At 46.5% G+C, this 20,469-nt stretch overlaps 2 protein-coding genes across 3 annotated transcripts in view; both read left to right on the forward strand.

Moving 5' to 3' along the window:
• Nucleotides 1–9,395, forward strand: part of FOXK1 (forkhead box K1) — a 50,134-nt gene extending 40,739 nt beyond the window's left edge. For both annotated transcript variants that reach the window (XM_085237308.1, XM_085237309.1), the window contains exon 9: nt 1,028–9,395. In XM_085237308.1, the coding sequence (XP_085093434.1) occupies nt 1,028–1,248 (221 nt within the window). In that variant the 3' untranslated portion in view covers nt 1,249–9,395. The remainder of the gene's footprint in view (nt 1–1,027) is intronic.
• A 1,309-nt stretch (nt 9,396–10,704) lies between these two features.
• On the forward strand, nt 10,705–20,125 carry AP5Z1 (adaptor related protein complex 5 subunit zeta 1). The gene is made up of 17 exons (XM_085237433.1): nt 10,705–10,862; nt 10,938–11,075; nt 11,376–11,562; nt 13,372–13,516; nt 13,929–14,041; nt 14,501–14,669; nt 15,086–15,226; nt 15,553–15,590; nt 15,671–15,833; nt 16,092–16,270; nt 16,787–16,929; nt 17,657–17,806; nt 18,045–18,156; nt 18,554–18,651; nt 18,856–18,988; nt 19,170–19,384; nt 19,715–20,125. Exons 1-17 carry the CDS (start codon nt 10,822–10,824, stop codon nt 19,983–19,985), a joined length of 2,436 nt encoding a protein of 811 aa, XP_085093559.1. The 5' UTR covers nt 10,705–10,821; the 3' UTR covers nt 19,986–20,125.
• Nucleotides 20,126–20,469: the final 344 nt, after the last annotated feature.

The raw sequence follows: 20,469 nt of genomic DNA on the forward strand, positions 1-20,469 counted from the left end.
CTTCCCATGCCCTGGCTGAAATCTCCCAGCTTTGAGGGCCTGTGTGCTGTTTCCTTTGCTTATTTATCTTAAGGCTTCTTTTTGATGCACGTAGCAATGAGCACACCGTAATGTTCTGTTATTCCATCCTTTGCAAATCAGTCTGCAGGGCAGAGGATATGCTGTCTCCTGAGTCCCCTTTGGCTGCTTTTCTTATTGATGCAGAGTCCAAAACCTGCATGTGTTTTGTTTTCCAAGTGGTGATGTGTGCCAAAGCCAGTATGTAAGCACATTCTTTGTCTGGAACTAGGAATTGTAGACGTTTTTATGCAGAGCTGCTATTTAAATAGTCTTTTTTTTTCTCACCACTTTTATTAATGGGAGGCTAGAGACTTCAGTCAGTACTGAAATACAAGATAGGGAGCCAGAAATTCCAAATTTTGGATTCCAGTTGTAGTGGGAACACATTAGATTGTCTGGTGTAAGCTGTAAAACCTTCCTGCCCCTTTGACGAGTGAGACCTCAATACAGTCAATATTTGGGTTGCAATCTAGTGTCCCAACAGACTGGTTGTTCTTACTGTGCAAGCTCTGCCCCGGCTGTCTTTTTGGCAGGCTCAGATGGGATAAGGAGAACCCTCAATACCAGAGGTGCAACGCACATGTTGTAGCTTGCAAGGAGGTATGATTTTAGGTAGCTGGGGAACTGCCTCTCCAAGAGGTGTGCTGTGATTCTGGCAGAGGATTGATTCTCCTTTTCTGGAGGTGAATATTTCACTGTTAATGCTGTGTTTGACAATGGATTGGGAGGGAAAAAAAAAAGCAAGTTCACCGTTGAAAGAGGTTATTACCAGTTTGATGAACTTGCACAAAACTGGGATTGTTGTGGGGGGGAGAGAGAAACGAGGCCAACAAGCCTTACAAAATGGTTTGGAACACTGTATGAATATGTGCCGAGGTGCTGCATTTGACTGTGGTGGTTTTGTTTCCTGGAATGACAAACACTTGTATTGCTTACCACATTGATTCTCTTTTCTTTCACTTCCCAGCTCTTACAAATCCTTTGCAGCTTCTTGCAGCCCAGGCCAGCTCATCCACTCCTGTTGTAGTCAGCCGGGTATGTGAGACAGGGACTGAAGAGACAGCAGCAGCCTCTTCCAGTGAACCTGAAGTCAAAAGACCCCGGATAGAAGAATCCAGCGGAGCAGTCCAGGCCCAAACTGGAGTCATCACATCTACAGTGCCACAAGGACAGGCAACCAGTGAATGAAGAACCGGTGGGAGGAGCTGGAGTGGTGTGGGGTGGGCATGGGATGGCAGCAGCCCCTAAAGCAGCTTTCAAAGAAAACAAACCACAACTGTAACAGCTCTAAACATAGCAAATAAAGAGCTCTTTTTAAAGTCAGATTTTTTTTTAAATGGGAGGTCAACAGCTGTTAGAATCACAAGGTGCCAAAAAGACAAGAATGGAAAACCCCTCCCAAGCACCTGTACCTGGAACTCTGTTCTGTCTTTACCTATGGGATATTTTTTTCCTTTTTTTCTTCTTTGTTTTTTAAAGATTCAAAAAAAAAAAAAAATACAGACAACTGATTGTATGACTGCTGGGATTTTTTTTTAACTGTATTTTCCCCTTTTGGCTCCAAGGGGATGGGATTTGCAGTTCAGCATCTAAAGGAATGTAACACAAATACATTCTGCTCCCTGGAAATGCCTTAATACTGCGCTTCTCCGAGCTTTGAAATGTAGGACCATTTTTAAAAGGCCAGCAAGGCAGTCAAATACTGAAAAATGAGTGCAGTATCTCACAACAACAGCATTAAAGAAACATGGTACCAAGCTTAAAGAAAAAGGCAGATTAATTTTTTTCTAAAACAGAAAAAATCTGAGTATTAATGAATGTTTATTTATGAGGAGATGCAGGAGGAAGAGTTGCAGAGCTCAACCTCCTGGATTTCCAGATGCAATTTCTCTCCATTTCCTCTGAGGGAGAATGAGATGATGGAGGAACTGTGTTAATTTGGTTCCTGTAAAGATATTAAAAGGTTTTGTACCTTCAGTGACTTCTTACGGTTATTCATCACTTGCTTTGGACAACATCCCAAGTATCTTAATGCCTGAGGATTGTGTGGGGAAGGGTGTCTCAGAGGTGGTATGTGTTTTTGATATTATTTTTGTGATCACATATTGTGCTTTCCAGCATCAGGGTCTATTCAGGTTAGCACTGCAGATCAAAGATATCAAAGCCACTGTCCCCATAAACCTAAGAAAATATTACCTGGTCTCCTGCACTGAAGTGGTCTGCCTTCACCTTGACTGGCAGTGTCATCCTCAACTAGATGGATGCCAGAGCTGGATAGGAATCTGTCTCCCAAGGGTGGAAGAGGCTGATAGCAATGCTCCTTTGTTATTTTTCTGAGAGAAAGATTAAGGGCAAGTGTGGGAGGCACCAGAGCTCACACAGCATTTAGTAGAAATTCTGTGTGTAGAGACCAAGGCAAAAGAGACCTTTTATTTTCCATGTTTAAGAGTCACTGGAGGTATTAAACAGGTTTTCCAAAGGGAATTCAGAAGCTTCCTTTCATTCTTCAGCTCCCTCTCCTGTCTGCCCTACCTTTAAGACTGTTTGAGTTGGCCAGTAGAAGGAGGAATTGTTTAAACTGTATTCCAGGCTCTTCGTGTAGTACATCTTACAAGCAAAGCAGACTTGAGTGGAGAAGTGGGTGTGTGTGGAGCCTGTGACTGGCAAAGGAATCAGCTTCTGCATAGCTCCAGCTGACCTTTCAGCTTTGTATTTGTGTGTGATCCCCTTGGTTAATTTGTCTTCTGGCAACACAGCAGAGACCCTATAACTTAGAAAATGTTATGGCTTTATTAATGGCAAGTGTCTGATGAAATTTGAAAAGGGGGAGGAAATCCATGCAGTAGCATCTAGCATCACTTGTTCCCTTCTAGGTTTCCTTTCTGTTTGCCAAATCCTATTCAATAGCTCTGTCCCACCACTTGAATAAAACCCAAGTGCATTTTATTCTCAAGCCAATTGTTTTGTGAGAAATATTTCTGAAAGTAAGAAAGAATGTTGTTGTCTCATGATTTGTGGTCACAGCCTACAGTCACGGGCCTGCAAAAGTATTTGGGACAGTTCATTTATCTACAGCTAGGCCTTCGTAATTTGTGTGCCTTCAGTGCCAAGTTATTAGGCTGTGTTTTAGTACTCGGAAATTATTCTTGTGGAGGATTGTTCCAGCCCACAAAGTAATTGAAGCAGGCCAACCTCTAGCTGTTATGTTTCCTGTCAGGAGGACTGGGTGCAGCAGACTGGAAAAGAGACACATCAGCTCTGTTTTCTCTGCAGCCTTTTCAAGGCAAAATTCAATAAAATGAGCTTCAAGGAAGAAGGTACAAGAGAGAGTGCAGCATAGTTCGTCTGTAATTAATCATTACATTCAGATGAATGCTGTTTAGATCCAGGCACACCTCTGAAACAGCCCTGAGGCTAGAAAGCTTTCCTGAAGCAGTCTTTGAATTTTCCAGCACGTTAGGTGAGTCAGCTCAAGATGAACAACCAGCAGAGTACTGTCTGAAGCTGCCAAATTTCTGTGGCAAAATTTTTCTTTATTACTCCTTTCCTTTTAGAAATTCTAAGTCGTTGGGACTGAAACTTCTCTATGCTAGTCCAGCACCGTAGCAATACATCAGCTGAATTGTGGTGTTCTTGTAAACCAGCTGCTATTTTAGTGATACCTCTAAGTCTGTCCTCAGGTTGACTCCATACATTTGCCTCCTCTGTATTTGGAAACAGAATAATGCTTTCTCAGTCTTCCTTGTGTGGCTCAGAGTGCCTTGTGGTTTAAGCGCAAGTTGGCCACAAGCAAATCTCTCTGATCTGTTCAGCCATCTGCTGGAGGTGCCTGGATCTCGTGGTTCAGCCCGTTGGGATTTCTGTGTTACAGTGCTGCTGAGAGAGCTTTGGTGGGGAGAGGAGTAGGGCATTTTGCTGCATCTGCTGCTGTCTGTATAACAAAGGTCAAGGCATGCTGATTAGTTAACCTCCTATAACTTGGACCTAAGAGGACTTTCAAACTGGCTTCATAACACGTGAGTTCTCTTTTCACTGTGCCTCTAACAGGCTAATTTTGCTTTGATTGTGGTCAGTTTATAGCAACTTTTGTTGCCTCCATTTGCAAACGCCGAATGCAGTTGTTTGGGGTTTTTTTTTTTTCCATCTGAATTCCTTAGTTATTGTTTTGTCTTGACTGTGGTTCTTGTGAGACAGGAAGCTTTTTTTACAGTGAGATCATTTAATCTGATGTAGTGATAACGACACTGTGCTGAACACAGAAATGGAGTTCATGATTAGCTCATATATTCTTCTTGACAACTTATTCTCTCCGTCTCCCTCCTTCCCCTGTGCCATTAATTCTGCCCCTTGTAGCAAGGGGTCGAATCACTGTTATGTGCTGCCTGAAGCAGCACCTTGCTTAAGTTCTATCCAAGGACGCAAGGATGGAAATACCTGTGGGATGCACCCAGCTCCAGAGCATGATGAAAAAGGTCAATTTAGTCACTCTATGATAACTTTCGTTATGTGTTTTAGAAATGCTACTGCTGGACACTGTTTAGGAGAGTGTTGTGAGAACCACGTGAAAGCTTTGTGAGAGTAGTTAAATAATACCTGATGCTCTTGCAGTGCTCCTGCAATCAGTGCTGTGGTCTGGCTCCAGATACTGGGAAGGAATAAACTTGGTTTGCACATGTTTCAGACATCTGTCTTGTATACTTGTAACTGTCATTTACAGTTAACTTCCACATTTTCCCCCTTTTTCAGTAGGGAAACGCCAGCAGTAAAACACAATTTGAAGAACAAAAGATTATGCAGCTGTATCTAAGCAAGTGAGAGTGGCTGACCTGAGCCTTCCGATGGGATGATGTGGAGCACTTTCCACTGACTGACGGGGATGTTAAATTCAAGTTAGAGCCTGTTGTCTGTGTAAGTAAGAGGGTTTCCTAGCAAGGTGTTGATGTCCACTAATGTGTACGTGACAGCCAGAATGCTGGGTGAAAGGAGAAGCACTTCCCTGCTGCACCTGGATTTGGAGTCTTTAATACAAGGGTCTAATTTAGGAATAGCTCAGGACTCTTCCTGCTGGATTAAAAGCTGTTTCCTCAGCCTTACTGAATTTAATCTCTAAATTCAAACTGGTTGCTTGTTTCCATCTTCCTTGTCTTTCAGACTTAAACTGTGTCTCCTAAATCATAGTTTATCACTGTGGTTGAACATAAATCATGTAGAACTGCAATGTTAGGGAAGATCAGATCTCAGGTCTAGATTTCTGTCTCTGCTACTGGCCAGTAGCTGCCTAGAAATGCAGAATAATTTGGGCTGGAAGAGCCCAAATGTCTCTGCTACAGCCTCGTGTTCAGAGCAGGTCTGATGAGATCAGGTCACCATGACCACGTGCAGCTGAGTTATAAATGCCTCTAGATAGAGTTTCCACAATTCTGGTCCTTGCTCTCATGCCTGACCACGAGGTGAAAGGTTTTTGCATCCCTGCATGTCAACGCCTCTTTTCCCATCACTACACACCTCCAAGGAGATCCTTGCTCTGCATCTCCCAGATAGGCAGCTGAAGGCATGGGTAAGATTTACCCCCTGCTTTGCTGCTTCCTCTGAAGGCAGCAGCCTGGTTGTCTCCACCTCTTCTGCCCTTTAGGTGCTCAAGCCTCCAAGGTAGAATTCTGACAGAAGATCCCTCTCTGCTGTGTACTGGTGAGCCACACACTGGTGAGCTGCACACACTGCTCCAGAGGCAGTACCAAATGCTGATTTCATTCCAGTGGGATCTTACCTTGAGCTTCTGTGCTGATGCAAAATCTCACAGGTTTGCCAGTCCTGCTGCTCATAGGTTGGACTCTGGCATTAAGCAGGAAGCTCTAAAGGTGTGTGACTTGGCTTCACAGCTTTGTCCTTACTTTGGGCTTTTGAGGTTACAAATGCCATCCTGCAGCAGACGATCTATTCCCTTGTCAGACAGGCTCTTGGTCAAGCTCTCATTTCCTCTCTCTGCCACAATTTTTCCCCTATATTTGTAGCTATTTCTATTGACTCTGGAGTCCTTTAATCCAGCTCCTAACTTAATGCAATTGCTTGAAGGTCTGCATCTGGTGAGAATCTGTACGTTAGGTTGCAGTTATACAACAGATGGTTCAATCATGTAACTTCTTGTTTCCTTCTGGGTAAAAATTATGCCAAAGCTGCTATTACTGTAGCATACACTACTGTCATGAAGTGTCGCTCGCAATGGAGCCAGCTGTGCTGGGAAAAGCAATCACTACATGTCATCTGGCTGGCTGGAGCTGATGAGGCTGAAGCAGTGCTTGCATGTTGGTCTGGACCTGCCCAGAAGGTAGCTTTGTGCTGGAACATCTCTGTGCCCAACAATTAGCTGACAGGGTTAGATCAGAACACACTGCTGCCGGATTGTTTGCAGGACTGTGCATGTGCAGTAAGCAAGAGTGAATGCACCTAGCTGAGATGGTGGGCTTTCTCTGTTAGATGTCTTTCACAGGGCAGTAATAGAGCAGTGAGCATTTTACGTTGTTCTAAGCAAGGCATTTTGAACAATACTGGGGTTTTCTTGGAACACTGTTGTTTAAATTCCAGATTTTTAATCGAGTTTTAATATCGATGCTGTTTGATACCTTTCTGATTTACCAACCCTGAATGAAACCCTTCAGAAGGTCTGGCTGGTCCTCTCCTCGTGTGTCACTTTACGTTTCAGAAAGAATTTGTGCCAAGTCTACCCCTTTGCTCTCAAGATAGAAGAACCCACTGACAATTCATGGGTGGCAGCTAAGGTAGAAACTCTTTAATTTTTTTTTTTCCAGAGAATATTAAATTAGATCTGTGTAAACATAAATTTTATATTTATTAATGTGTGTGAGTGTGTAAATATAGATATATAAATGGTCCGTGACTATTTCTTTCTCTTAAATGGTACTTTACACAGCCTTTTATACCGTATGTTGATAAATTCCTGCACCAGGCACTGATTTGGAAAGAACGATGTACCTATTTGTGTGACAGATGTGGGCAGCCTGCAGAAGCAGCTTTTCTTCACTGGTTGCTGTCATCCCTCTCGCAGAGCAGATGAGCAGTGCGGTGCTTGCATCTTCCTTGTGTAGGAGCTCCTGGCTTTGTCATGTGCTCAGCACCCACAGTCTGTGCTGCTTTTCTGGCAGGAAAACCCCCAAATGGCACTAATGAAAGCTGGAAGCCTTTCTTGTCTCAAATTATCTCTAGATGTGGTATCGGGGGGTTCTTTACGCTTCTGTTGTGTAAGTAATGGGACCTTATTGCTAACAGAGGGAACTGATGGAGGGTCTGTGAGGATGCTGTGAGGCTGAGGAACACCTCTCTCTGTCTGTCTGTCAGGCGGGTGAACTATCATTGGGGCACAGAGAAACAGTTTCTTCATGGTGAGATTTTTCTCCTTTTACACTTCCCTCTCTTTATGGGGTATGAGGTCTCTATTCACAGAGAATAAATTTTCCCTAACCTGTCAAATTTCAGTCCTGGTTTAACTCCAGGATGCTAAATTCAGAAATGTGCATTTTTGACCTACTTGGGGTTGTGAGAACTATTCTTAAAAGCATGTGATACTGGGCTTCCTAATCTGAAGAGCCCTTACCAGAGCAGCAATTCCTTTGTGAGGACCTGAGCAAATGCTTTACCTCGGTTTCTGCTTACTGTCTGCTGGTTGGGCTTTGATATTTGAGGTGTAACAGGGTATGAAGGTGTTAAAGGAGGAACCTTGTATACATACAAGAATAGGAGCAGTGAAAGGAAACAGCTTTCCTTCTCAGTAGAAAGAAAGTAAAAAAGAAAAGAAAAAAGAAAAAAAAAACCTTGTGATAACCAGCCTTCCCCTGTTATTTTGTATTATTTGATTACTACTTCATGGCTGCTGCTGGGTTAAGCAACACATGCAGCATCTCATACCTTGGCATCCTTGATCCAGACCATTCAGTCTCACTTCTATTCCACTCAGTTTCACTGAAAGCATTCTGAAACAGAGCCTTCCGTAAAGCTAGGGATTGAGGAGAAATGTCTGTTAGCTCAAGTAAAATGTGATTTAATTGGGGCAGAAAAAGTGATGTTTCCTTCTGTTTCGCTGCCTTGCTGCTAAAAGTCCAGTGCAGGAGATGCTGATGCTCTGCTGTGCTGAGTGCTGCTCCTTAGATGTGGGCAGGCTGCTAAGAAGGCAGGTTGGTTTTGCAGCAGGAGATTGCTGTAAGCCTAAATTCACTGTATTCCAGCCCACAAGATGGTCTTAAAGCAGAGAGAATCAGAGTATTGTTCTTTGTAAGGTCTTTTTTAATGGAAAAGAAAGCAATGTTAAAAAAAAAAAAAAAGTGTTCAATTGTGACATTATGGAAAATGGAATGGTTTTCAAGTATAACAGCTTTACAAGGTGGTACTGTTGGGTTCCATGTGTGCCATTTGTACTGTGATGGGATGGCCTTGTCCAGACTGCTATCCAAAGAACTGTCTGAAGCTGTCTTAGGGTAAATCAAAAGCTGTGTGAGCAATGGGTGGTAAAGCTGGAAGGCCTGGTCAGATTCTGAATATTTTCTTTAAAAGAAAAAGAAAAAAAAAAAAGCCAGTTGGAGTCTCCCTCCATTCTGTGATTGCATTCACACCAAGTCATGTGGGAAAGCTGCAGTGGGACGAGGACCAGGATACTGCAGTGCTGTGACGGAAGCAGAACTGGCTTTGTTACGAGGAGCCTTACCCCTCTCGCCTGGATTCAGCACTTAATTTAAGGAATTGTGATGGGGGAGAAAGCCATGCCTGCATTTCAGTTCCTGGTTTTGCCTGTACAAGCTCCAGCAAGATGTTTGGGGTTTTCTTCTGTTTTGTAAGACTGATGTCAAAAAGTACTTTTTTTTTTTTTTTTTTTTTGTGACTTGTTTTCACAATCAGTGCTTTTTAAAAAGCAAGGCATGTGTGCATCCCAAGTGGAAGAGCTCCATTTGGGGCAGCAGTTGGGAAGTCCATCACTTCACCAGGGTCGCGTTGCAGCTCTGCATCCCAGCAGTGCTGACAGCACAACCAGCACCTGAGGAGCAGAGCCTGCATTTCTGCATCAAATGGGATACAGTGGGTTTTGTTGTTTTTCAAATATGGAGCCATACTTTTTTTTTTTAAGTGATTTGAGATCTGAATGTGATTTCTAATGTACCAAGAACATTAATATTTTAAAGCTATAACAAAGTTTCAAATTTCTACAATTTTTTTTTTCATTTATTTCAACTGTTCTGTTACCTTAATTTGATGTATGTGGATGGGGAGTGTTGCTTCTCCTCTTAGCATTTGTTTCTATAACCAGAAATAAAATTATATATGAAAGAGAAGATGCCCTGAAATTGCTTGCTGCTTTCCAGTGACAGACCTGCACGCTCCCCGGGTGGCACTGAGGGGGTTTAAAACCAGGCTGAACCTCCCACCCACCCTGGCAGCTGATCCCTCTGGATGCAGCACTCTCAGCAAGTTGTGCAGATGAGATGCAGAACTTTGTGCTCACGCAGAGCCAATGGTTTTTGGCAGCGCACTGTTCCACTCTGACTGACCAAGGTGTTTTTTCCTGTGATAAACTTGGTTGGGTAAGTATTTTTGCTTTTTTTTTTTTTTTTTTTTTCCTTTTTATATGGAATAAGATAGGAGGTTTGGACATCTAGCTCTGTTTCAGAGTCTACAGGTAGCTGTGCATGTGTTTGAGACCCGTAACAACCCCGTGAGGGTTACCAGCCACTTCTCAAGCTTTAGTTTTCATTCCATCAAGAAGTGAAACAAAATGTCATTTTGAGAGGTAAACTACAGCAGAATCTTTGCCTGTGACTTATAACCATTGTTTTGTGGATGTGTATGGTGACAGAAATTACTTCTGTATTCACTATACCCAAGTTACACGATTACTCTTGTCATTCCTTGTCCTCATAAGGGAGCTAGGATTTGAATTCTTGGTTTATTTTGACTAATTCTGAGCTCCAAAATTGAATAGGAGTGTTTTCAAAACCACAGCTGACACAAAGTTATCTACATTCGATTAATGCTTCCACGTTTAAAATATTATTTAAAAAAAAAAAAAAAAGTGTTGTTCAGAACAGAGGTTCACCCAGAGCCTTTTTTTTTTTTTTTTTTTTCTTTTTGGCTGCTCATGGTTGTGGAGGCATCCCTGTGCCCACCAGGCATGCAGCCAGAGAAGGCATGGGGGAAAACTAGAGCTCTGCTGCTCCTCTCTGCCCTGCTCCGTGCGCTGGCCGCGCTGTTGAGAGCTGGGCTCAGGGATGGATGCTGCTGCCTCTGAGGGTAAGAGGTGGCTAATTGCCAACGCTGTTAATGAGTGCCGAGGAGTCCATCAGGCAGAGGGCTGCAGCGGAGCCCCAGGGCTGTTAGCATCAGGGCGGGATGTGTCAGGGAGCTGCAGCCCCACCTGCTGAGCAGCTGTTTCGGTCGTCCTTTGCTCTTTGTGGGCCGCCGAGGTTCCCGAGCCTGCGCTGGTACCACGCGGCGGAGCCGAATAACAGCGTTGTAACCGCCAGCTACTTACCAAAGCGGAATTGGCCATCACTCCTTCTCCCAGCGCTCAGACACCCGCTCTTTCAGAGCGCTTTTTTCCGCACCAACCACTGCTGTTCCCCCCCGGAACGTCCCTAGGGCGGAACCTTCGCGCAGGGCCACCGCGTGCCCCGGGCCCGGCGCTGCGGACCGCTCTGCTCAGGGGGACCGCGTTGGCGACGGACCGGGGGGGGGGGACAGCGTGCAGGGAGCGCAGGCGAGATGGGCACGGCGGCGGCCGAGAGTTTCCTGAAGCAAGCCAGGTAGCGGGACGCGGGGCGGCTCGGGGTGTTCGAGGGCCGGGTCCTCGCGTCCTCACGTCCTCTCGTCCCTCGCAGAGAGGTGCAGGAGGACGAGCTGAGCAGGTTCGCCGCCCGCGTCGCCGCCCAGCTGCAGGGCCCGGAGCCGGGCGCCGAGGCCGCGGACTGCCTGCAGCGGCTGCACCTCGTCCTGGCCGCCAGCAAGAGCCCCCGTCGGTGAGTGCCGGCTGGGTGAAGGCAGAGCGTGCGTTGTTTGAGCCGAGAAGGTGGGAGGGGAGGGCTGGAGCTTTGAGGGAGCGCTCCTTTTTGTAAACAGTGCGTTCGGGTGTAAGAGTTAAAGCCGTTTGTTCTGTTTTCCCCTTGCGGGGGGGGCACCTTCCCTTCACAGCGAGTGTAACGGGCGCCGTGTCACAAGCTGTGCTCAGGGACGGAATTGGGATGATAATTAAGATATTAATAGTGTCACTGTGAAGGGACACGATCCCAACGGTTCCTGACGCTTTGCTGACCCCGCAGGCTGGATGCTCGACTCGTGGAGCTGCTGCAGGCTGTGCTGTGCTCACCCAAGTGCCCCGAGCAGATCCAGCTGCTGTGCGCTGCCATTCTGAGAGAGATGGCACCCTGCGACGGGCTGAGCCTCTCCTGCCATAGGATCCATGACACAAAGCTGCTGAGCCTGGTGTCCTCAGTCCTGCTGGCTCAGGTAAGCGGCCTCACAAGGCAGGCGTCGTCCCTTGTTAATATGGATTTGTTTTCTGATTCTTCTCTGTGTTTGTTGAGCTGATGGGGAGTGAAAATCAACTGGTGGTATCCAGGAGAAATCAGAGTTATTTCCATGTTCATTCATGGAATGTTATTAGTCTGTTTTGTGTAGGAAAAACTGGCAACTTTTTTCCTTTAATATAAACTTCGATGCTGATTCAAAGACCTGGGTTCTCCACGGAGAAGGAAACATGAGAACTCGCTTTTTTTATGTTCCATCCACATTGATTGCTCTCTGAGAAATAAACTGGAAACCTCGCCTTGCTTTTTTCCTTTTCCTATTGCTTCTCTTAAGTGTGCCTGCTAAAGATAAAACATTTTTCTTAATCTATTTGAACTTTTTCACTCTGAGTCTCACTGTATGCTCAGAAATGTCTCCTACATGTTTGTTTTGCACTTCTACAGAATAAAAACATACCTTGTGTTTTATTTTTTCTTACATTCTAACTAAAACTAGAAAGAGGTTTTCCTAATTTTCTACGCTGCTAAAACGTGCTACATTTTAGCCATTTCAGAATCATTTCTGTGGCTAGAAATGGAGCAATGAGTGGCAGCCCCTCTTCTGAATGCAGCCCTATTTCAGCAAAACCTTTAAAAGTGTCGTCTGTATTTGTTGCTGTTTTGGATGGAAATCATCTTTCTTTCCTCTGCCTGCCTGCCCATCCCCCTTGGCTCTGTAAAACTGATGTTCTTCTTATAAAGCTTTTGGCTAACCAGAAATCACAGCCTCTGGTGTTGCATTAGGAGCTGGAAACCTGCCATTGATTTTAGTCCAGCCAGATTTTCCTCTGAGCAGCAAGAGGAAACACATCGGTAATGCACATAAGCAGCACCGTTGTTTGCAGTAGGCAGCTGCAACGTATCTGTGGGACAGGGAGAGGGTATCTCTCCTTTTTCCTTCACTGTTAGGATCCCCAAACTTTAAGCTCCCTTTTTAACAGGGTCTTTCTTTCCTTTGATCAGTTTGCCCTCATCTGTTTGCTAGAGGAGCATAGAAAGTAACCAGTCACGGCTGAAGTTCTAGTATGACATTTCTCATTGGAAGCTTGCCTGTTTCCTAATTGCTTCCAGTTATCAGGTACAAAGCTGACATTAGATGGAGACTGTCAGAAATTAATATTTGTTCACCACCTTCAAGAAACAGCTGTCCGGGACCCCAAGCAGCAGAGAAGGTTTAGTTCTTGTTGGCATGATAATGCTCATGAGGAAGGAAAATCTCTCCAAAGGCTGCATCCACCTGTTATTGTTAAAAAGAAAATATTTTGGACAGAAGGGTTTCTTGGCATCTCAGAACCACAGCTGTAACAACTTTATTTTCCTCATTGTGAGGATATGGGCTAAGCAAGAGTCGTCTAACATGTTGCAACGGTCCATTTTCTGTTCATAAATTTCTAATTTAATAGCTAGAAAGCTGACCACAAGGGGAGTAGTTAATGCTTGTACTCTCTGCTCTGGAATTGATGGATCAAAGTGGCATTTAATTTGAAGACAGCCACTGCAGTTTTTGATTCCCACCTCAGGTGATGTTTGTCCACAAACATGTTGCTCCCTCAAAGAACTCTCCCCTCCTGAGATCTATGAATTCACATTGCTGAAGAACTCTGTAAGACATGGTAAAATACCCTGTGCTGTGAATTGTTTCTATCCTTGACATTGGTATCGATGCCTGATGGAGGAGTTTTGTGTGGTATTGGTCTGTAGTGCTTTTAAGAGACTATCTGCCTAGCTTTACCTCTGCTTTATTTTTAAGGGAGAAGAGAAGGCTGCGGTGTCTGCTGTGGGACAGTGTGTTGTAAAAGCCCTGGAAGGAAGATTACCTGAGGGGCAGAGTTCTCGATATCTTCTTCCCGTCCTCTCAAATGTCATCAGTCTGTCACCAGAAGCTCTAACTGAAGGTAAGTATGTAGGAGACCTCAGATTACCATCTGGCTTTGGTCTGTATAGTGATCAGAGAGGTCCTTGAAGGCTTTGGATGGGAGAAGGACTTGGAAACTGCTCTTAACATCTCTATCACAAGGAAAGTGAACTTGGGTGAGGTACATTGTGCCACTTAAAGGACACATTGGACCATCAGCTGCTTGGGCTCCTTCCAGGGCACAGAGTCTCTGTTCTGTACAGATTTGTATCAAATTAACAACGTTCCTTAGCCTAGGTATGGGTCTCTAGATGCAGTAGGAATGTGAAACTGCAGATACTCTGAAGAGTATTGTGCAAAGAGAAATAGAAAGACAGCTGAAGAGCAGTAGAGGTGTGCTGCAGAGACTGCTTCTCTGATCTAGCTGTGAGCTTGTGATTTCCTTTGTACAGAGCAGATCAATGTAGTCAGCAAGAAGATGGCTGACTGGCTGAGGTATGCAAGTACTCAGCAAGGAGTCGCTCAACCCTCTGGAGGCTTCTTCTCCAATCCCAGAACCAGACAGGTCAGTGTTGAATTGCTGTGGTTATCTCACAGGGGTGTTTGCTTGTCAGCAGCCTGCTGTTATAATAAATCTGGAAGTACTGCTCTATTTTGGTCACTTTCTTGGGGAATATGTAGACAAGAAGCATAAGAAATCAAAGTAAGGATATTTATAGCTTCAAAACTTAGGAGTTCTGCTGCAGGGAGAGAACTTATGAAATAGTTTTTGGGTGAGAATCATTAGTTGACCATGTACCTTGGAGTAAAAGCCTTGTGAGTGGGAGGGAAAAGTTTGAGGTATTTCAGGTGGGGAGAAGGATCCAATGCTGCTGGCTTTTCTGGCTGTAGAAGACTGCCCCACTGCAGGCCCCATAGTGCGTGTAAACAAGGACTGCTAGTCTCCGTGGGCTCAGTGGAGTTTTCCCTGCCTTCTCACCTCACGTGTCTTTGGGGGCCTTACCTGCTGCATCTTTTCTCCCAGCCTGGCCCAGTCACAGAGGTGGATGGTGCCATTGCCACAGACTTCTTCACGGTGCTCTCGCTGGGTCAGCACTACACAGAGGATCAGTGGCTCAACATGCAAACCTTCTCCATGCTGCGGAAATGGCTGCTGTGCTATGGGGGCAAGGAGATGAACACACCAAATTCAGGTTTGAATCGAAGGGCTATAGACAAGGGTGGGTTTGCACCCCCAAGAGGTAGGTGTGTTCTGAGTCGATGAGGTGCCTGTGCCAGAAATCCAGCAAGCAGCCGGAGGGTGGGCAAGAATTTAGACCTCTTGGACTAAAACAAAACTTCTTGGCTGATGATTTCTGACACTTTTGCAAGTATTTATTCATTCAGTGTTCCCTGGTTTCAGGCAAAATGCCACGTGTCCCTGAGGAAGAGGGTGTGGGTTGTGGGAGATGGCATTTCCTTAGTTAGTATTCCTGTGTGACTGCCTTCTTCCCAGCCTTCTTTACTTCACAGTGTGCCTGGGGACAGACACCTCCCCTCTGTTGCTCAGCAGCAAGTGGGCTGCAATGCCTGTGGTGTGAGCTGATACGTGATAACCTTTATTCTGTAGGTGACAAATCAGAAATGGACAGGTCTGCTATGTCTGTGGTCTCAACTTCATCCACGTCGAGTCGCCTGCTTCCCCCAAGGGAGCGTCTGCGGGAGAAAGCTTTTGAATACTGCCAGCGGCTGATTGAGCAGAGCAATCGCCGTGAGTCTTGCCACGAGCCCTCCTTGGTAGTGTTCTTGAAAATGCTTCTGCTTTGCTGCTTCTTTGGGCTGGGGTCTCACTCCCTGGCATCCACAATGAGGCTGGAGGCACAGGACTGGCTGCAGCTGCCAGTGTATGTCGTGTACGCCTTAAGCCTGCCCCCTAACTTTGATTTGTAGGGATGCTGTGGAGTTTGATTCTTACTAGCCTGGAATTTGGATCAGTATGTGTTCCCACCTGTCCTGAAATCTGGATTGTGCTCATATTGACAGCCTAACATTCCTGTTTGGACTCCAGATTTAACTTAGACATCTTTTCTCTGGCAGAGGCCCTGAAGAAAGCTGATGGAGACCTGCAAAAAGCTGTAAGTACGCAGGGATGGGGCTGAAGCTCTAAGTGTTGTGACTTCCTCCCACTGTGATCTGGCTCTCTGCTCTTCTGCAGTGTCTCATTGAGGCAGTGACAATCATGGACATCATCTGCAAACAGGACTCCTCCTATGTGTACCGTGCAGCATCCTTCCTGAAGATCTTGCATGGCAGGATCAACGGGGATGCCACTTATGCCAGGGCATTGCTGCCCATTGCCCAGTTCTTCCTAAATCATGGTAAGTCATCCTCCACAAATTAGTCTGGCATACTCACAGCACAGCTTTTGTCCTGGCAGTTTGCTGGCTGCTGGAGTTTATAATTCAGCCTTGGCTGTACTCCAGGATTCATGATCCCACTCCTGGAGAGTCAGAAGCTGGGCTGTCCTACATTTTGCAGAAAAACACACCCAGACTTAGTTTTTGCATATCCCTTGGAGCCCCTGTTGACAAGACTGCTGGGTGAGCTGTGCTCAGGAATGTGCTGTATCCTCCCAGGCGAGATGGCTGCTGTGGACTGTGATGCAATCTACAAGCACTTATTCACTGATATCCCAGCTCAGCTCTTCCACAACTCATCACTGGCTTTTGAATTTGTCCTATTCTGCAAAGACAACAGCCGGCTCTTCACCGAGACCTCCAGCATATTCAGGCAGAGTTTCCCAAATCTCTTCAAGGTACAGCTTGATGGAGCAGCACAGGAGACAGCCTGCTGTGCTTCTTTTCTATGCCTCCAAATCCTTCTGCTAGCCTTTCAGCACACCCCATAGCCCACCATTATACTTTTGTGGCAGTGCTAGGGAGGGCACAGACAAGAGGGATGGGTAAGAAAGACTTAGAAAATTGTGAGTTTGAGGTGGAAAGAGGGTTCTGGGTGTGATTAGCTCTAGCAGGAGAGGGGAGTCTGGGTTGGTATTACTGTTAGTGGGTAGTGCGGGGTGCACAGTTAGGATACAGCAGTTTGGTTTTGGGAAACTTGAAATATTTCAACTTGCTCACCACTAAATCAGCTTCTAAGTGCGTGTTGAGCCACCAGCAGCCTCCCCAGTTCTTGGCTGAACTCTTAGTCTTTGTTTCTGCTTTTCAGAAGTGACTTTCTGCTCTTGATCCCTTTTGGTCACAGTGTGAGAATTGTCTTGGCCATGTGGTGGAACCCTGGGGATAGTGCAGCAGTCTGTACCACTTTCTTACAGTTTCTGGCATGGAACAGCCCGCCCCTTATTGCTGAGTTTGTGGACATTCTTCCATTTCTGCTGGATGTGGGGACAGCCATTGAGATCTTCCATTTGTTGCTTGACCTGCCCTGTCTGACGGCAGCTTTGGATGTCCAGATGAGGTAATGCTAACTTCCCTTCCTTTCACTTGCTTATCAAGGTTTTGATGTTGACTACACACTTCTCTGAGCTTCAGCTGCCCTCTGGCTGCTGCTGTTGGAGTGAGAGGCTGCAATCAGTTAGCACAAAGCTGCACAGACATCAGCCCAATTTTCCTGGTAATGTGATGTGCACAGAAAGAGAGCTCTTACACTTCAGTACTGGACTGTCTTTGGAGCTCAGAGTTGTAGTAATTTCATCACCTGTATACAGATCCAAACTATTGCCTTGTGCTGGAGTGTCTGCCATCAGCCACTGCCTCCACATAGAGGTGTGGACTAGTGGGTCGTCCCTCCCTTCCCTGCTCTTGTTCCTCTTTGCTGGCTGTGTTTTGGGTGCAGACAGAAGTTTTTTCACAAGCTCATTAGGGGACTGGAAGAGTGTCCAGGGAGTTGGGAAAGCTTGGAGCTGGCTCTCACTGCTGTACTTCTGCTCTTCCTTTTGTTCTCTGACATTAGCAGCTCTTTTCAGAGTGCTGAGAAAAGGAAGTCATCCTAGATACAAGAAGTTAGTTGAGGTCTGTTTCTCACCACTTCAGGTATTCTGGTTCACTGGCTTTCATGGGGCTTGGATTAGACCAAGTTTATGTCCCTGTTTCAGTGGCAAATGTGTTACTCCATTGCTCAGGATTCCAGCCATAGCCTGGCCTATTCTCACGTTTCAGCACATTCTGTGTGTCCCTCCTTCTAGGTCTTCCTCTCTCCCATCTGCTGAGAGGGCTGCCTGTGATCCTGCTGTGAAGCCAGCTGCCTGCCTGGAGGCCTTTCGCAATCCCCTCTACAGGAGTGCATTCCAGTACCTCCTCCGTGTGGAATCTGTTTCTGAAGACTTCCAGGAGAGGTAGGAGGTTGCTTTAGGAGACTGCCATGAGGGTTTGATTTGGCCTGCCAGGTCTGGGAGGCAGCAGTGGGATTGCTAGGAAAGGCACAGCTGTGTTCATCTGGGGTGAGGTGGGCTTGACCTTCCCTCCCTGCATTAGCTCTGCCAAGTGCTCTGAGGCTTTGTGGGCTATAGGGAAGGGAAGACAAGGGAGTAGTTGGGAGCACGCCTTTATCAGTAGCTTCTTAACTGCCCGCAGGCTGATTCCACTCCGACAGCTGCTGGGATCCCTGGCAAGCAGCCCAAGGGTCATGCAGTGTGCAGACACTGTCCCTGTCTTGCTGGAGCTCTTTTTCAGTGTGGTGGCTGAGGTAAGTGCTTTTTGGGCAGTTTGACTTCCACACGGCCTGGGGGGATTTCTTGTTATGTGAAGAACGAGCACTGCAAGGAGAGTGTTAACACACTGCAACTTCAGCAGAAGGGTATATGGAGTGAGGGAATGGGGTGGTCCACTATTGGCAGAGCTGCACTGAGCTGCCCACTTCATCCAAAGAAGGAAAAGAGCTCCATGGTGCAGTATCAGTGTTCACAGTTGTTTTCCCAGACAGCTGTGAGTGAGTGCAGAGCAAGTGCCTGGTACCTGCTTTATGCACTGCTCTGCTGCTGTACCAGGCTGTCTCTGTGCTGACATAGTCCTCTCTGGCTGATCGATTTGAGTTTTGGTTGCTGGAAGTCACCAGTGTTGCTGAAGCAGGAGTTGTTTCTCAGTTTGCAGATGCATCTCTGATAAACCAGCTGGTGGTGCTGGTGCTGCAGAGAAGCGACCAGCTCTACGAGATCCCAGCGTTTAAAGATGACGTGCATAGGTGAGACAAAACAGAAGGCCTGGCCAAGCTCTCAGCCCTTCTGCTGGCTGCAGCCTGGCTTCCCAGGACAGCCCGGCAGCTGTTGTAGTTGTGACCATCCTGAGCATGCAGCTACTGTGCTAGTGGTTGGATGCTGCCAGCACCTCCTCGGTTTGGTGACAAGTGCCCTGGCTGTGGTCTGAGCTCTCTCCATCTCTCCTGCAGGGTGCTGAGTTCACAGCTGGTGATGCTCTGCAAGCTGCACCCTGCGCTCGTCGTGGAACTGTCCAAAGAACTTCTGGAGTTCTCAGGAACCGTCAGCAACATCCAGAACAAGGAGCCCATCTTCACCCACGTGGTAAGCGGGGGCCTGCCTGCTTCTGCCACAGTGTGTCCCGGCTGCAGTGCCATCTGTTGGTCAGCTACTCTTTCCTCCTTTACCCTGTCTTAGCATTGCATCATCTGATTTGCCATTCCCTAAACTGTGATAAGATCCCCTTTCCTTCTGGTTGCCCTGAGTACATCTGCCTTTGTTTCAGGTCTGGGCTATTGGAGAGTACATGTCTGTGTCCTACGACAAGCGCTGCACTGTGGAACAGATCAACCGTTTCTTTGAGACTCTGGAGGCTGTGCTGTTTGAAGTCACCCAGGTCCGACCACAGGCCAGTGTCCCCAACTATGCACCCCGTGCCATCACTGTCCTTATGACTGCCTTGACCAAGCTGGCAGCTCGCAGCCAGGACTTGATCCCCAGGTGAGGACTGATGCAGAGAAGGGCAAAATGGCAGAAACTTGCAGATCTGATGGATCCAAACAGGATCCAAACAGATGTTTGCAGTGTTAGATGGTGATACTTGGCTACTGATGGAACCTGGAAGTGAAAGAGAACAGAGGAAGCAAACTGTAGGGAGGCAGTTTGAGGAAGTGGGCTTCATCTGCTGACAAACTCTTTGTGCATCCGGACAAAGGACAATTGGTGTCTGGTGTTTGCTTGCAACAGTCTTCTGTGGTACACATGATTACATAGTGACCTTGCCGGGTGCAAGGCTCTACCAGCTGAAGTTTGTGTCATTCTCTCCTGCAGGGTGTCTTTGTTCCTGTCCAAGATGAGGACATTTGTGCAGAGCCCTGCTGTCACCTCTGTGTACTGCGAGGAAGACCGTGAGGAGATCCTTACCCGGGCAACTGAGCTCATGAACCTACTAAAAATGCCAAGTGTGGCTCAGTTTGTGTTCACACCATCTGTGGATGTGGCCCACACACGGTTTCAGAAGGAGGTGAATGACACCCTGCCTTCTGCCCTGAGGATAGTGACCCGTCTCCTAGAGCCAGCTCCTGGCTTTGTGCCGGGGTGAGGGTGTGGGGTTTGTGGGAGGCTCCAGCTTCTACTGTAACTGATCTGACACAGCCAACACTCAAGGCTGAGTGCTCTGAACTGGAAATGAGGAACAAATGATTGTGAATGAAAGAGAAAACAGGAATAAGTAGAGCTGAGGCCGCAGTTTGGATTGCAGCCTGTTTTTGTGCATCTCTCTGGTAGAATCTGTTGCTTTTTCTACCTCCTATTCCTGTCCTACCTCTCCTGGGCCAGTATGGATTGAAAATAACAGTGGGTTTGTGTGAATGAGTGAGTGAGTTCCTGCATTACCACCCTGCCAGCCCATCACATCCCTTTGTTGACATACATCCTCTCCTTTCCCCTGACTACACCCTGGCTGTACATATGATTCTTGTCACCTCTGCCTGCCAAGCAAAGGCCTTTCTGAGGCAGAGAAAGCAGAAGTGGCTCCATTAAATCTGTTGTGAGCCTTCACTGCTCTTGTCTTACTTTCACAGCAA

This window comes from Meleagris gallopavo, chromosome 16, assembly GCF_905368555.1.
Source record: "Meleagris gallopavo chromosome 16, MGAL_WU_HG_1.1, whole genome shotgun sequence".
Classification (NCBI taxonomy): domain Eukaryota; kingdom Metazoa; phylum Chordata; class Aves; order Galliformes; family Phasianidae; genus Meleagris; species Meleagris gallopavo.